Genomic DNA, 15,426 nt, shown 5'->3' on the forward strand with positions numbered 1-15,426 from the left:
GTTTAAAAGAATACTGAGTGACACTGTCAGCTATATATTCAAGCAGTTACAAGTTTATGATCTTAAGCACATCCATTTATGGGAATTTTATGTCCATGGCAAATAGATAATTTACTGCGTAATATTGATAGTGTTAAGTCAGCTCCAAATAGTCACAACTGATTTTTAAATTTTCTTTGTACCAAATACAGAAGAAGTTGCTTAATCCACATGTGTGGTTTGTATTTGTATTACCATGTTTGCTACTATTAGTAAATAGTTAAATACGTCAAAAAGAGAATGAGATAGAAAATTTTTTGAAGTGCTGATACGAGTTGTGATAAAAGTCGAAAAAAAAAATTGAAATGCTTTACTGATACCAATTTCATTATTAATTTTGGTGTAGCTCCAAGAGTAATTTTTTAATCAATTATAGCTAAGTCAAAATTTTTAGTTTTTCCTGTAATTCTCATGTCGTACACATTGTTGCAGGTGCCGACACAGTAATTTTTCGAGATATTTTGGCGACAGTGAACCACAATGCAATAAAAGATGTGATGTGTGCAGAAATAAGAAGTCTGTAGAAATGTCAGTGCAGCAATTTTTGAATGATATTTTCCATAAAACAAGAGTCAGTCATGACTATAACTCCTACGATGATGACCTATATGAAGGAGGGCGCCGTGGACAGAAAAGGTAATACTTTTGAGGATAGAAAATTTGCTAGAAGGTGCATTAAAGGAGGGAAACAATTTACAAAATCACAGCTTTTTGATGAAGCTGTGATGGAATTAGTACAGGGAAACAACTACGTCACTTGTAATGCATTGTGTATAACAGCTATTAAAAATAAAAAAATACCATCAACTGAAAGCATTAGGCTATTCAAATCACAAAATTGTTTTCGAGAAAGAAATGTTATACTATTGAAAGTACAAAATTAATAACTGGTTTATTGACATTTAATTTATGTAAAGCAGCATCATGTTAAGCGTGTTTTTCCTGACAATTTCTTTCTGCAAATGAACTGTCATTGAATTCAGCTGAAACACAATACATGCAATTCAGTACTGCACAAGGCCTGACCACAACACTAGAAATAATGCGTAAGGGTAAGTAAATAAGTGAAACATGGTACTCTAACTGGAAGTCACTATTGCAAATCTTCTTAAACACATAAATGCTGCAACTTTTACATTATGGAGAATGTCAAAATTTTGAGATGAAAATGCCAAAAAGTTGACTGGCTTTTCCAATTTTCATTTACTAATGTCTTATTGTATCATATTCTGGGGATCTCATATCAAAGAAGGGAAGTGTTTCATAGAAGCATGAAATGAGGATAATGTGTGGTGTCCATTCTAGAACCTCTTGTAGGCAGCTCTTTAAGCAGTTGAGCATACTGACCACAGTGTCATTATACACATACTCTCTTATGAAGTTGTTCTCAACAGTCAGTCACAGTTTGAACACAAAAGTAATGTGCATAAATATAACACCAGAAGGAGAAATGATTTACACTATACTTAGTTAGTGCAGCATGGAAAGGATTGAGGTATTCAGCCATATCTTTGACCACCTCTCCAGTGAAGTAAAGAACTTAATGGGTGATATAACTAATTCAAACCCAAACTACCTACTTCACAACTCCTTCAGATCACTAAAAATCACTGTGTGCTCCCCCCCCCCCTCCCCCCTCTTGAAGAAATCACATGAATGATCAGGATTTTGCCATATTTTCTGTTGTGAAGATGTTCTCTAATTGTAAAACTAATTTATTCCATATAAAAGCAAAAGGTTGCAAATAAGTAACTAACTGTAACTATTTTTGTGAAGGTGACTGCTAGGAGAGTGCATCCTGTCATCTTTTAATGATGATGTTCTTCGGAAAAATGAAAGAGAAAGGAGATGATGACACCCAGTATCAGGACATAATAGACTCTTCTCGAATAGTGTCTTGGTGCAGTGAACTTAACTTTCGAATATACAGTATACACGAGGCACTTGTTTGCTTTCACCACCCTGAGTGGACTGCATGAGTTCTAATTAAAGTTCCCCAACCTGAAATCTTCTATAGTTGTTATTCCCTGCACAGAAAACAGCACACAGGTCATGAATCCGTTATCTTAGTGAAGAAGTGACTTTATGTGAATAGTTAAATTTTCAAATATTTTGTCTACACAGGATGCCACTTGCTTTTTATCAGCAGAACACAAAAAACTGCACAATTACATTCCACTTCACAGTCATAAATAATTTTCATTCTTTAAAACAGTAATAAACTGCGTATTTCTGTAATTACTATCACACTTTTCTCAATTACGTGTCCACATAACCATAAATTGCTAATAAAGTCTTAACTGACACTGAACACAGCAGACAACATGTCTATCCTGCAAGGCTGCTGTACTAGCTATGAACTTACAGCTGAACAACTTCGCCTGCCATCCAAGTTAGGAGAAGTCATAAGACCACCGTAGAGCTTCGTCTGCCTTTTCATTTGGCAGTTGTTTATTATTCTGCTGGTTATTAATACTTGTGAAATAAAGTAATGATACCACGCTATTGAGAGATGCTTAATGTGAAATGCAAGTAAACACACTATATATTAGGAACAGGATTATTTGACCTTGGAGCAAGTTGAACTTGGATACGAAGATCCCTGATTGAGAATCCACTGAGCCCTTCTATGTCACATTTATTCAACAAACAACCAAGTCAGTGTGCATACATTCGTACTGACGAACAGCTACATAGGATCATTAGTATTAAACTTTGAAACTTTGTGCAGACTACATTTGAAAATTTTAAGAAAATATAATAGGTCTTTGTCCTTAAAACAGACAATGTAAACAGTCACTAAAATTTGGTTTATAAAAGAAGTGCACACCTTAACTCCAAAACTGTAGTCAGAACTAAGCAAAAATTCAATTATTTAAGCTGAACTTTGAGTGGCATCCAATTACACAATATTTTGAAGTCAAAAACTCGACTCAGCTTGCCAGTCCATCAGAAAATCAGAATTGTTAGTCATAAAAATTGATAAATTATACGTGCCCAAAGAAATAGCAATAACATTAAACCTGCTAATTTGCTGGATTTACACCTCACACTGCCTTAATGTAACCATACAGATAATGTTTCAGTGGAACTGATTCAGGAAAATGACATTGGCTCATTAGCTCTGTCGTACCTGGTGGGGATAAAACATTCAGACATCTACTTGTACAATTCACCAGTGCCAAATTACTTTAAGACACTTTAAAACAACAGAGAGAAAACCACAATTAATTTAAATGTTACAATAAAGCAAATCAATTATGCATAAATTCAATAGATCACCCAACACAGGCACACAAAAGGCTTGAAACAGTCAGTGCAAAAATTCGACACGTATGTAAATTGTGAGTACATTAATTAATACCTTACTACTAAAAGAGTGAGTGAACAAATTTGTAGATCAGTGCTCAGAGAGGGCCAGCTGGCAGCCATGGATTTAGTAAACATGAAGTACACTCCCATACTTCAATTTAAAAGCACAAATAAGTGTGTATAGTTTGTCACTGACATGCCATATAACACCCTAATCACCTTGCCAAATTATGAATGGAGGTAATCTGGGGAAACTTAGTGCAAACAAAATGTCCGGCAGGTCCTTATTGTTAGAAGGCAGAAATGAGGTTAAGGGAGCAGCCTTCGACACAGATGGGCTAATGTCCCACACCACAACCCGTTGGGCCAACAACAACATGCTATACCGTGAAGTCCCTCTTCCAGTAGAGGCAGTTACAAGACCGACTCCCTGCTGACCAATCTCCTCAGAAGTCATGGCTGGCACGTAACCATTTCAGGCAGTGACATCACTCTCGGCCACCAGTGACCTGCCCTATGCTCAACAGCCAAACACTGGCCACTGGCCATATTTCTGCCTGTGCATGGCCTTAAGACCTTTCACCAGGTAAAGGGTGCACATGCTATCAGCAGGTGTAAAATCTTTGCGTGAGCAATACCTACCCAGGAAAGAAACAATATGGATGTATAACCCCCCCCCCCCCCCCCCCCCTCAAAGTGAAGATTGGAAGAAGGTCAAGAGGCCTTTCTCACATTTGCCTGTACCCACAGCCCCTGCTAATAATCTGGCTTAGGTGAGCTCCGATCTTCCTATGTGTTTGCAGATCCTCTGTTAGGAAATTCTTCAGGGGTAGGACCTGGAGGACCTTGCATAGCCCCACAAAGTGCAGAAGCATTTTTCCGGTGAACCCTTATGCGACCTTACTCTGAGCCCAGGCATTTTTGATGTAGACCATATCGCCTACTGCCACTGATGTTGCAAGTCTTCCCCTGTTGTAACTTTGGGCTTGCCTATGGGGCATGAGAATCATATTCCTCCTTGCAGCCTTCCATTTCCCCCTCAAATTTCTGAAGTAAACAAGATTGTTGAATGAGCAAAGACCGCTGAAAGGGGACTCAACCTCAAATAAGAGCATCAGTTGGCCAGAGTAGCTTTGTGGACTTCATGGCACACTATATTGAATGCCAAACTTAACCAATGCAAGGAACCATCTTTTCTGGTGCCTGGATTGGTAGATAATAAGCATGAATTTCAAATTCCTATTTATGTTCTTTGCAAACAGGGGCAGGGGGTGTCATAAGGTGTTGTAGTTCCATGCCTAATCTTGTGGTTGAAACAGACAGTCCAAAACCCCTGTGAAGTAATCATGGGAGTGTTATTGGTCACTACCACCCCGGGTGGCCCAAACTGGCGAAGATAGTTAACAAATGCTGAGTCACACAAATGTTGTAAAAGCAGTCACCACTATGAATACAAACCTATTTTCGCCTTTGGTGCATGGAAGGGGACCCAGGTAATTGATAAATAATTTTTTCATTAGCTTAAACTCCATAATGGAATGCAAGAACCCATTTTGGTATATCAGGTTCTCTGCTTGCATTCTCAGCATTTACCTACCCGTAATTGTATATTGGTCCCCATTCCCTTTCAGGTCAGATGCTCCTTGTTTTTCATTTTCATTTTATGGATGTCCAGATGCTGCCCCCTCTCCATCCCCCCTCCCCCCCCCCCCCTCCCCACACACACACAATGATTGCTGGAAATAGGTGAAGACAGTCAGAACCAGACTTCGAGGGAGGCAGATCTTCAATTTACCGTTTTATCTCACGTGGTAACAAAATGGCCCCTTTTATAAAGAATACTCGTCCAACAAACGTCCTTCCTCTAACTCATTCCTGATACTGCCCAACTCGTTATCCTTTCCCTGTTCTTTGTCAAAGTCACAAAATAGGGAAAGGATCTCATTTACGACAGCAGCGGCCACTCGAGTTCCCGATATCTCTGTCCCACTGGCAGATGTTGGTACTCCCTGTTCACCCATTACCTCCTCCTCTTCGTCCTTAAACATTTGACTAACCGTGTCAGTGACCTGATTCTGTGATCCCTTAATGTGACCAACATCAAACTGAAACACTGATATATGCATGGGCCACCTTGCCACCCTTTACCATCTTGCATGGCCAGGCCACAACCAAATTTAAGGCTTAATTGTCAGTTTCCAACTTAAACCTCCTATGTTACAGATAGAATCTAAATTTCTCCAAGATGAGTAGCACTGCCAGGGCCTCGAGTTTGCACACAGAGTAGTGACCCTCTGGATCCCGACGTGCCCTAAATGCGTGTGCTAATAGCCGGCAGTGATGTTGTTGGTCTTGCAGCAAGATTGCCGTGATGCCTGAATTAGAACAATCAGTCTGGATTTATTGATTTATTTATTTATTGTTCCATGGGACCACATTAAGGAGAAGTCTCCATGGTCATGGAACGAGCCAATACATGAATTTACAACACGATTGTAGAAACAGATAACATGAAATATAAGAAACATATTCAGTTGTAGATTGTAGAAACAGATAAAATGAAATATAAGAAACATATTCAGGTGACACGTCGTTAGTTTAAATAAAGAAAATCAAGAATGTAACACTGGAATTTGCTTAATTTTTTAGCTCTTCCAGGAGCTCCTCGACAAAGTAGAAGGAGTGAGCCAGGAGGAAACTCTTCAGTTTAGACTTAAAAGCTTTTGGGCAACTGCTAAGATTTTTGAGTTCTTGTGGTAGCTTATTGAAAATGGATGCAGCAGAATACTGCACTCCTTTCTGCACAAGAGTCAAGGAAGTGCATTCCACATGCAGATTTGATTTCTGCCTAGTATTAACTGAGTGAAAGCTGCTAACTCTTGGGAATAAGCTAATATTGCTAACACCAAATGACATTAAAGAAAATATATACTGTGAGGGCAATGTCAAAATTCTCAGACTATTGAATAGGGGTCGACAAGAGGTTTTCGAACTTACACCACACATAGCTCGAACAGCCCGTTTTTGAGCCAAAAATACCATTTTTGAATCAGAAGAATTACACCAAGAAATAATACCATATGACATAAGCATATGAAAATATGCGAAGTAGACTACTTTTTGTGTTGAAATGTCACTTATTTCAGATACTGTTCTAATGGTAAATAAAGCGGCATTTAGTTTCTGAACAAGATCCTGAACATGGGCTTTCCACAACAGCTTACTATTTACCCGTATGCCTAGGAACTTGAACTGTTCCGTCTCGCTTATAACATGCCCATTCTGTCTGATTAAAATATCAGTTCTTGTTGAATTGTGAGTTAGAAACTGTAAAAACTGAGTCTTACTGTGATTTAGCATCAAATTATTTCCCACAAGCCACGAACTTATTTCATGAACTACATTATTTGATAATGTTTCAATATTACACACAAGATCCTTCACTACCAAGCTGGTGTCATCAGCAAACAGAAATATTTTTGAATCACCTGTAATACTAGAAGGCATATCATTTATATAAATAAGAAACAGCAGTGGCCCCAGCACCGATCTTTGGGGAACGCCCCATTTAACAGTGCCCCATTGGGACTGAACATCATTACCACTCTCAATATTGTGGAGAATTACCTTCTGCTTTCTGTTCTTAAAATAAGAGGCGAACCAATTGTAAGCTACTCCCCTTACTCCGTAATGTTCCAACTTCTGCAGTAATATTTTGTGGTCAACACAGTCAAAAGCCTTCGTTAAATCAAAGAAAACACCTAACATTCACAACCTTTTATTTAATCCGTCCAAAACCTCACAGAGAAAAGAGACTATAGCATTTTCAGTTGTTAAGCCATTTCTAAAACCAAACTGTACATTTGACAGCAAATTATGTGAATTTAAATGCTGCAGTAACCTTGTATATACAACCCTCTCGATAACTTTAGCAAACACCGATGGCTTAGAAATAGGTCTATAATTATCAACATTATCCCTGTCTCCCTTTTTATAAAGTGGCTTCACTACCGAGTACTTTAATCAGTCAGGAAACCGACCACTCCTAAAGGAAAAGTTACAGATATGGCTAAGTACTGGGCTAACATACATGGAACAATACTTCAGTATTCTGCTAGATACCCCGACATATCCATGAGAGTTCTTGGTCTTTAGTGATTTAATTATTAACTCAACCTCCCTCTTCTCAGTATCATGGAGGAGCATTTCAGGTAACAATCTCGGAACACTTTTTTCTACGAGCGCTATATGATTCCCTGTTGGGACTAGGTTTCTATTTAGTTCACCTGCTATATTCAGAAAGTGATTATTAAATACTTTACATATATGCGACTTATCAGTAACATGGACGTTCCCACTACGCACTGATTCTATGTCCTTGACCTGACTCTACAGACCAGCCACTTCTTTTTCGACTGACCATATGGTTTTAATTTTATCCTGAGACTTAGCTATTCTATCTGCATACCACATACTTTTTGCCTTCCTAATAACTTTTTTAAGCACCTTACAATACTGTTTGTAATGGGCTATTGCATTTAGATTGTGACTGTTTCTAACGTTTTGATATAATTGCCACTTTGTTCTACAAGATATTCTTATACCTTTAGTCAGCCACCCAGGCTGCCTGTTTGTGCTAGTACCCTGTTTTGAACGTTCTAACGGAAAGCAACTTTCAAAGAGCACGAGAAAAGTCTTGAGGAAAGCATTATATTTATTGTCTACTGTATCAGCACTATAAACATCTTGCCACTCTTGTTCCTTGATAAGGTTTACAAAAGTCTTTACAGCAACTGGATCAGCTTTCCTAAAAAGTTGGTAACTATATTTAACATGTGTTGCAGCACAAAAATCTTTTAGACTTAAAATTTGTGCATCATGATCCGAAAGGCCATTCACCATTTTGCTAACAGTTTGCCCTTCTAGTAATGACGAATGAACAAAAATATTGTCTATGGTTGTTCTACTGTTCCCTTGCACTCTCGTTGGAAAGAATATGGTTTGGATAAGATTATATGAATTAAGGAGGTCTACCAGCATCCTTTTCCTTGCACAATCACTTACACAATTTATATTGAAGTCACCACATATAACTAACTTTTTGTATTTCCTATAAAGTGAACCAAGAACCTCCTCTAGCTTTAGCAAAAATGTTGTGAAATTTGAGTCTGGGGATCTATAAATAACAACAGTAAGAAGTTTAGCTCCACTAAATTTAACCACACCTGCACAACATTCAAACACCTTTTCAGTGCAGTACTTTGAAACATCAATTGACTCAAATGGGATACCGTTTTTCACATACATGGCTACCCCCCCACACCGCAAAGAGCTCCTAGAAAAGCTGCCAGCCAACCTGTATCCTGGTAAAGGAAGCCTTTGAATTATCTCCTTATTTAAGAAGTGTTCAGATATACCAATAATTTCAGAGTCAACATCTATAAGCAGTTCACTAACTTTATCTCTAATGCCTTGTATGTTTTGATGAAATATATTAATTCCCTCATTAATCGGATACCTAAGCTTTGTCGAAAGTGGTTTCTTTGTTAGAGAGACTTTCCTGTCAGCTGACTTCAATCTAAAAAAAGGTACAGCTCTAACACCCACAACTACCGGAATTTTCCCATGAGTGATCCCACCACCCCCACCTATGCTGTCACCTATAAGCTTTGCCAACCTCCCCTTTCCATACCTGTTGAGGTGCAGGCCATGTCTAGTGAAACCCGTCCTGCTGATAGACTCCACCGACACCACTGAAATGTGACTCATGCCTTCTGTCATTAGCGCACCCCCAAGTCTCTTGTTATTACGCCTGATGGCTGTATTAAGATGAGGCCGATCGTGACGCTGAAACAGTTCCACGAAATGCACATTCGTGTTTCCAGTCTGAGTGGCTATCTTTTCCAGGTCACCATCTATGTCATACTCCCCATCCCTATCAATACTATTACCAGCCCCACCCACAATCACTACCTGATCCTCTTTTGTAAAATCCCTACATAACCCCCCTATGTTAAAAGTCTAAAATCCCTACATAACCCCCCTATGTTAAAAGTCACCTGAGCCAATCCTGCATTAGGCTTCACAATGCTGGTGACCTGGTACTCACTCCCCAAAACTTCCTGCAACTGCTGGCCTACACCTCTACCATGAGAACTACCTAACAGCAGAACCGTCTTCTTTCTCTTAGACTTTGCAACTGTCCTAGCCACCGTAACTGCTCAGGTCTGCTGCACACTTTCTACATGTACAGCTACTAGAGATTCCTCTCCACTAGACTCTGACAGTTGGTCATATCTATTACAAACAGCAATAGTAAAACTATCTGAAAATCTCCTTCTCCTAGCAGATCTCTTGCCAACAGCCAGCTCCCATTCCCCAACCCCCTTCATCTACATCTACATTTATACTCCGCAAGCCACCCAAAGTTGTGTGGCGGAGGGCATTTTACGTGCCACTGTCATTACCTCCCTTTCCTGTTCCAGTCGCGTATGCTTCGCGGGAAGAACGACTGTCTGAAAGCCTCCGTGTGCACTCTAATCTCTCTAATTTTACATTCGTGATCTCCTCGGGCGGTATAAGTAGGGGGAAGCAATATATTCGATACCTCATCCAGAAACGCACCCTCTCGAAACCTGGCAAGCAAGCTACACCGCGATGCAGAGCGCCTCTCTTGCAGAGTCTGCCACTTGAGTTTATTAAACATCTCCGTAACACTATCACGGTTACCAAATAACCCTGTGACGAAACGCGCCGCTCTTCTTTGGATCTTCTCTATCTCCTCCGTCAAACCGATCTGGTACGAATCCCACACTGATGAGCAATACTCAAGTATAGGTCGAACGAGAGTTTTGTAAGCCACCTCCTTTGTTGATGGACTACATTTTCTAAGCACTCTCCCAATGAATCTCAACCTGGTACCCGCCTTACCAACAATTAATTTTATATGATCATTCCACTTCAAATCGTTCCGCACGCATACTCCCAGATATTTTACAGAAGTAACTGCTACCAGTGTTTGTTCCGCTATCATATAATCATACAATAAAGGATCCTTCTTTCTATGTATTCGCAATACGTTACATTTGTCTATGTTAAGGGACAGTTGCCACTCCCTGCACCAAGTGCCTATCCGTGCAGATCTTCCTGCATTTCGCTACAATTTTCTAATGCTGCAACTTCTCTGTATACTACAGCATCATCCGCGAAAAGCTGCATGGAACTTCTGACACTATCTACTAGGTCATTTATATATATTGTGAAAAGCAATGGTCCCATAACACTCCCCTGTGGTACGCCAGAGGTTACTTTAACGTCTGTAGACGTCTCTCCATTGATAACAACATGCTGTGTTCTGTTTGCTAAAAACTCTTCAATCCAGCCACACAGCTGGTCTGATATTCCGTAGGCATGATACTCGAGCAAAAGACATGTTCTAAAATTCTACAACAGATCCACGTCAGAGACATAGGTCTATAGTTTTGCGCAACTGCTTGACGACCCTTCTTGAAGACTGGGACTACCTGTGCTCTTTTCCAATCATTTGGAACCCTCCGTTCCTCTAGAGACTTGCGGTACACGGCTGTTAGAAGGGGGGCAAGTTCTTTCGCGTACTCTGTGTAGAATCGAATTGGTATCCCGTCAGGTCGAGTGGACTTTCCTCTATTGAGTGATTCCAGTTGCTTTTCTATTCCTTGGACACTTATTTCGATGTCAGCCATTTTTTCGTTTGTGCGAGGATTTAGAGAAGGAATTGCAGTGCGGTCTTCCTCTGTGAAACAGCTTTGGAAAAAGCTTTACGCGTGTCATCCTCTGTTTCAATGCCATCATCATCCCAGAGTGTCTGGATATGCTGTTTCGAGCCCCTTCTCCCTCCTCATCCTATCTAGCTCCTCCTGTGCAGTTTTTCAACTGCACCTGAAGGGCACAGATCTTACGCTCCTGCTCCTCTATCAACTTACTCTTGCTACATAACCTGCAGTTCCAGGATAGGATCTCACCAGAATGCCCACTGGCGTCCCCACTGCATTCCCCCCAGTGAAAATACTTCGAACAAGTCTCACACCGCAATCCACTACTCACGAACCTACGGCAAAGCCCACACTTCTCACTCATGGTAAAATTTTACAGTTATTGAAACAAGAAAACAACTTTATCTAAGTTCCGCTACTACAATAAGAAGATGTTAAAAATTGACTACAATAATCACAAACTTGCTCTACAAGGAAAGTAACTACTATTATTGACAGTATTAATCAACAACAAATGAGAATATAACAAAATACTAACACAGAAAGAAAATCAAACGTCTAATGACAGTAACGAAACTGAAAGCAGATCGCAAAAATTTCTTCTGAAGTTATTTCACCGGAAAACACCAAGAACACCGGTTGAAGACTACTAAAGTTCCTAAATAAACTACTATACACAAACAATTAATTAGTACTTAGCTTTCGATGCGCCGCTACAGCTGCAACTGGTCAGCGCGGAATGTAAACACGGGTAAGGTCACAACACAAGAAAGGCAGAGGTGAATGAAGAAACCACTAATAAGTCACTTATATCACACTTATATCACAAACGGCAGATTGAAGTTGGGAGTTTCTAACACCAGGCCATTGCTGATCACATGTTTTAGGGAACTGAATGCAGATTGCTGGGAGTCATTTCACCTAAACCTTTTCCCTTGCCTTCGGAGTTGATTCAGAGAAGCCACTTACTGGACGAAGTTAGGCACAAATGTTCTGAAGAAATTCACCATTTTGATAAATCAGGCTATACCTCACAGCAGCTGTGTGGGATCTACTGGAATGCTGCTTCTATGTCAAGGTCTGGAGTCAACTGTTCAGAAGTCACTCTAATGGTTCTTTGCAATCTCTAGCCAAAAGCTGCCCACTCCCACACAGAAAAACCCATGCCGCATGTCCCCTTTTGCACTTGACTCAGCAAGTTCCTTTTATAATTCAAACCAGTGTGTGTCGCACCACCACTCTGTTTCTCGTCCTTGTGTCCGACAATTTTAACACTGGTTGCCATTTTGTCTAGATAGGAAAATGAATGCAGATTACCTGTAAACATTACACATGAATGATCTTATGGTCGCATCCCCATCCAAAAAAGCAGCTCCTTCCTGAATAACACCAAGTAAGGAATAGCCTGCGTCAGATGCAGCACTCACCTCGCTTTCTGCAAATCTACCCACAATGCAACCCTGGCCACTCACACACGTTTAATGTAATCAGCTAGAAATGCCATTCTAAGGGGCCCAGGTTCGATTCCCGGCTGGTCGGAGGTTCTCCGCTCAGGGACTGGGTGTTGTGTCATCGTCATCATCATCATATCCCCATCAATGCGCAAGTTGCTGAAGTGGTGTCAACTCAAAAGACTCTTGCACTAGGCGACCGGTCTACCCGATGGGAGGCCCTAGCCACATGACATTTTACTTCATTTCAGCTAGTGTCTCATGAGAAACTTGCTCCATGTAAAGGTATTCATTAATTAGATCCTTATGTCTACGTATTCCCAAGCACAAAACAGACTCCTCTCATAGAGCGCACTGAGGGAACCACCACTTTGCAAAACTTCAACTATTAACTTACTTAAATGCCCCTCGACAAGAGGGTAAATAACTTGACATACCACTTTGTGCAGTATCTGCAAGGCCTTGGCCTGGTTTTGAAGCCTTAAAGTTAACCGTAACACCTTTGTTATGTGGTTGATATCACTAACTGACAAAATGTGGATGCTTTGGATAACAGGAAAAATGGGGTTTTGAAGCTTACTAAACTGATAACATACATCTGTTCACTTACTAGGCTCCTCCATACACCCTAGTTCTTGAGTCTCCCCTCTTTCTCTCCATCCTGCCATTTAAGAAGGGACACATGTCATTGCACCAAAAGAATTTTGTCCTTTAACTCTGATATATCAGGTATGAACTTAGGCTTCTTGTTAACTGCATGTATATCCTTAACTCTATTGGCAGTCTGATCTACCAGTGTGTGCAACCTCATTGCCTGAGTGCGAGAGGGGGAGATACCATCCAACAAAGCAGCTCCTTCCTGAATAACACCAAGTAAGGAATAACCTGCAGCACATGCAGTACTCACCTCCCAGACTGCCTGTGATGTGATGTGATGTGATGTGATGTGATGTGATGTTCACCAGCCTGTCCAAGGCACCCTGCAGCCGCCGACACAATGCAGCCACTCTGCACTCTTCAGATTTGCCTTGAATTCTTAATTCACACTGTAAACAGTCATCCCCTAAATACTTCAGTTCCAGGACAGTTCTCGTGTCAATAGTCAACAGGATTCTGCAAGCACAAGGAAAACTATAATGACTAATATGAAGAAAGGGTGCAAGACTGTAACTACTCAGCCTATAAACAATAACTGCTCAGTACCAGTGTGTGCTTTTGCCCAGTAATAACCATGCTTATTTCTACCATTTGGTAGGTTTGATATTAGGGATGGGATTATGTGACATTGGAGGAGGTTAAACTTAGATACAAGGATCCTTGATTGTAAGCCACTGAGCCCTCCTATATAACATTTATTTAACAGACAGCCAAGTCAGTTTGCATACATTGGTACTTGACAAACAGTTCTATAGTATCATTAGTAATAAACTGAAACATACTAAGTTTCAAAATTTTAAGAAAATGCAATGGGCTTTGGCCCTTAAAACAGACAATGTAAACAGTAACTAAAACTTACTTTATGAAAGAACTGCACACTTTAAGTCCAAAATTGTAATCAGAACTAAGAAAAAATTCAGTTATTTGAGCTGAACTTTGAGTGACATCCAATTACATAATATTTTGAAGTCAAAAGATTTGCTCTGCTTGTCATTTCACAAGAAAATCAGAATCCTTAGTAATTAAAGTAAATAACATACAAGTGCCCAATAAATGCAATAGTTTGCTGAGTTTACACCTGATACTGCCTTTATCCAGCTGCATAGGAAAGTGACACTGGCTCTATCATAGCTGCCTAGGGTAAAACATTTCAGACAGCTACTTTTACAATTCACCAGTGTGTCCATGCCTTATGCTAAGTTACTTCTGATACTTTAAAACAACAGAGAGAAAACCACAGTTATTTTACATGTTGCAATAAAACCCATCAAGTATGCATGAATTCAACAAATTGCCCAACATAGGCACACTAAAGGCTGACACAGTTGGTGCAAAAATTTGACACTTAAGAAATCGCGACTACATTAGTTAACATGACTTCACTTCCACCAGTAGCTCTCTCCTTTCTTCCTTTCAGGGGAGCTTGTCTAGCAAGGTATACAGAAGAAGTTCTGTGAGGTTGAGAATGCAGGAGAGAGGTGATGGCAGAAGTGAAGCTATGAGGGTGGTAATGAGTCATGCTTGGATAGTTCAGTCAGCATAGCACTTGCCAGTCCTGACAAAACTCTACCATATGGTGAGCAAGATGTATGAGACAGGTGAAATACCCTCAGACTTCAAGAAGAATATAATAATTCAAATCCCAAAGAAAGCAGGTGCTGACAAGTGTGAAAATTACTGAACAATCAGTTTAATAAGTCACAGACGCAAAATACTAACGCGAATTCTTTACAGACGAATGGTAAAACTGGTAGAAGCCGACCTCGGGGAAGATCAGTTTGGATTCCGTAGAAATATTGGAACACGTAAGGCAATACTGACCCTACGACTTATCTTAGAAGCTAGATTAAGGAAAGGCAAACCTACGTTTCTAGCATTTGTAGACTTAGAGAAAGCTTTTGACAATGTTGACAGGAATACTCTCTTTCAAATTCTGAAGGTACAAGGGGTAAAATACAGGGAGCGAAACGCAATTTACAATTTGTACAGAAACCAGATGGCAGTTATAAGAGTCGAGGGACATGAAAGGGAAGCAGTGATTGGGAAGGGAGTGAGACAGGGTTGTAGCCTATTCCCGATGTTCTTCAGTCTGTATATTGAGCAAGCAGTGAAGGAAACAAAAGAAAAATTCGGAGTGGGTATTAAAGTCCATGGAGAAGAAATAAAAACTTTGAGGTTCGCCGATGACATTGTAATTCTGTCAGAGACAGCAAAGG

General features: G+C 40.1%; 1 protein-coding gene across 1 annotated transcript in view; it reads left to right on the forward strand.

Annotated features, from left to right (window-relative positions):
- The window catches only part of LOC126469858 (ATP-dependent DNA helicase Q5-like), a 305,319-nt gene that overhangs the window by 202,073 nt on the left and 87,820 nt on the right, over positions 1–15,426 (forward strand). Inside the window, exon 9 of the mRNA XM_050097166.1 lies at positions 472–675. Coding sequence (XP_049953123.1) covers positions 472–675 — 204 coding nt within the window. The remainder of the gene's footprint in view (positions 1–471; positions 676–15,426) is intronic.

This window comes from Schistocerca serialis, chromosome 3 (genome assembly GCF_023864345.2).
Source record: "Schistocerca serialis cubense isolate TAMUIC-IGC-003099 chromosome 3, iqSchSeri2.2, whole genome shotgun sequence".
NCBI lineage: Eukaryota > Metazoa > Arthropoda > Insecta > Orthoptera > Acrididae > Schistocerca > Schistocerca serialis.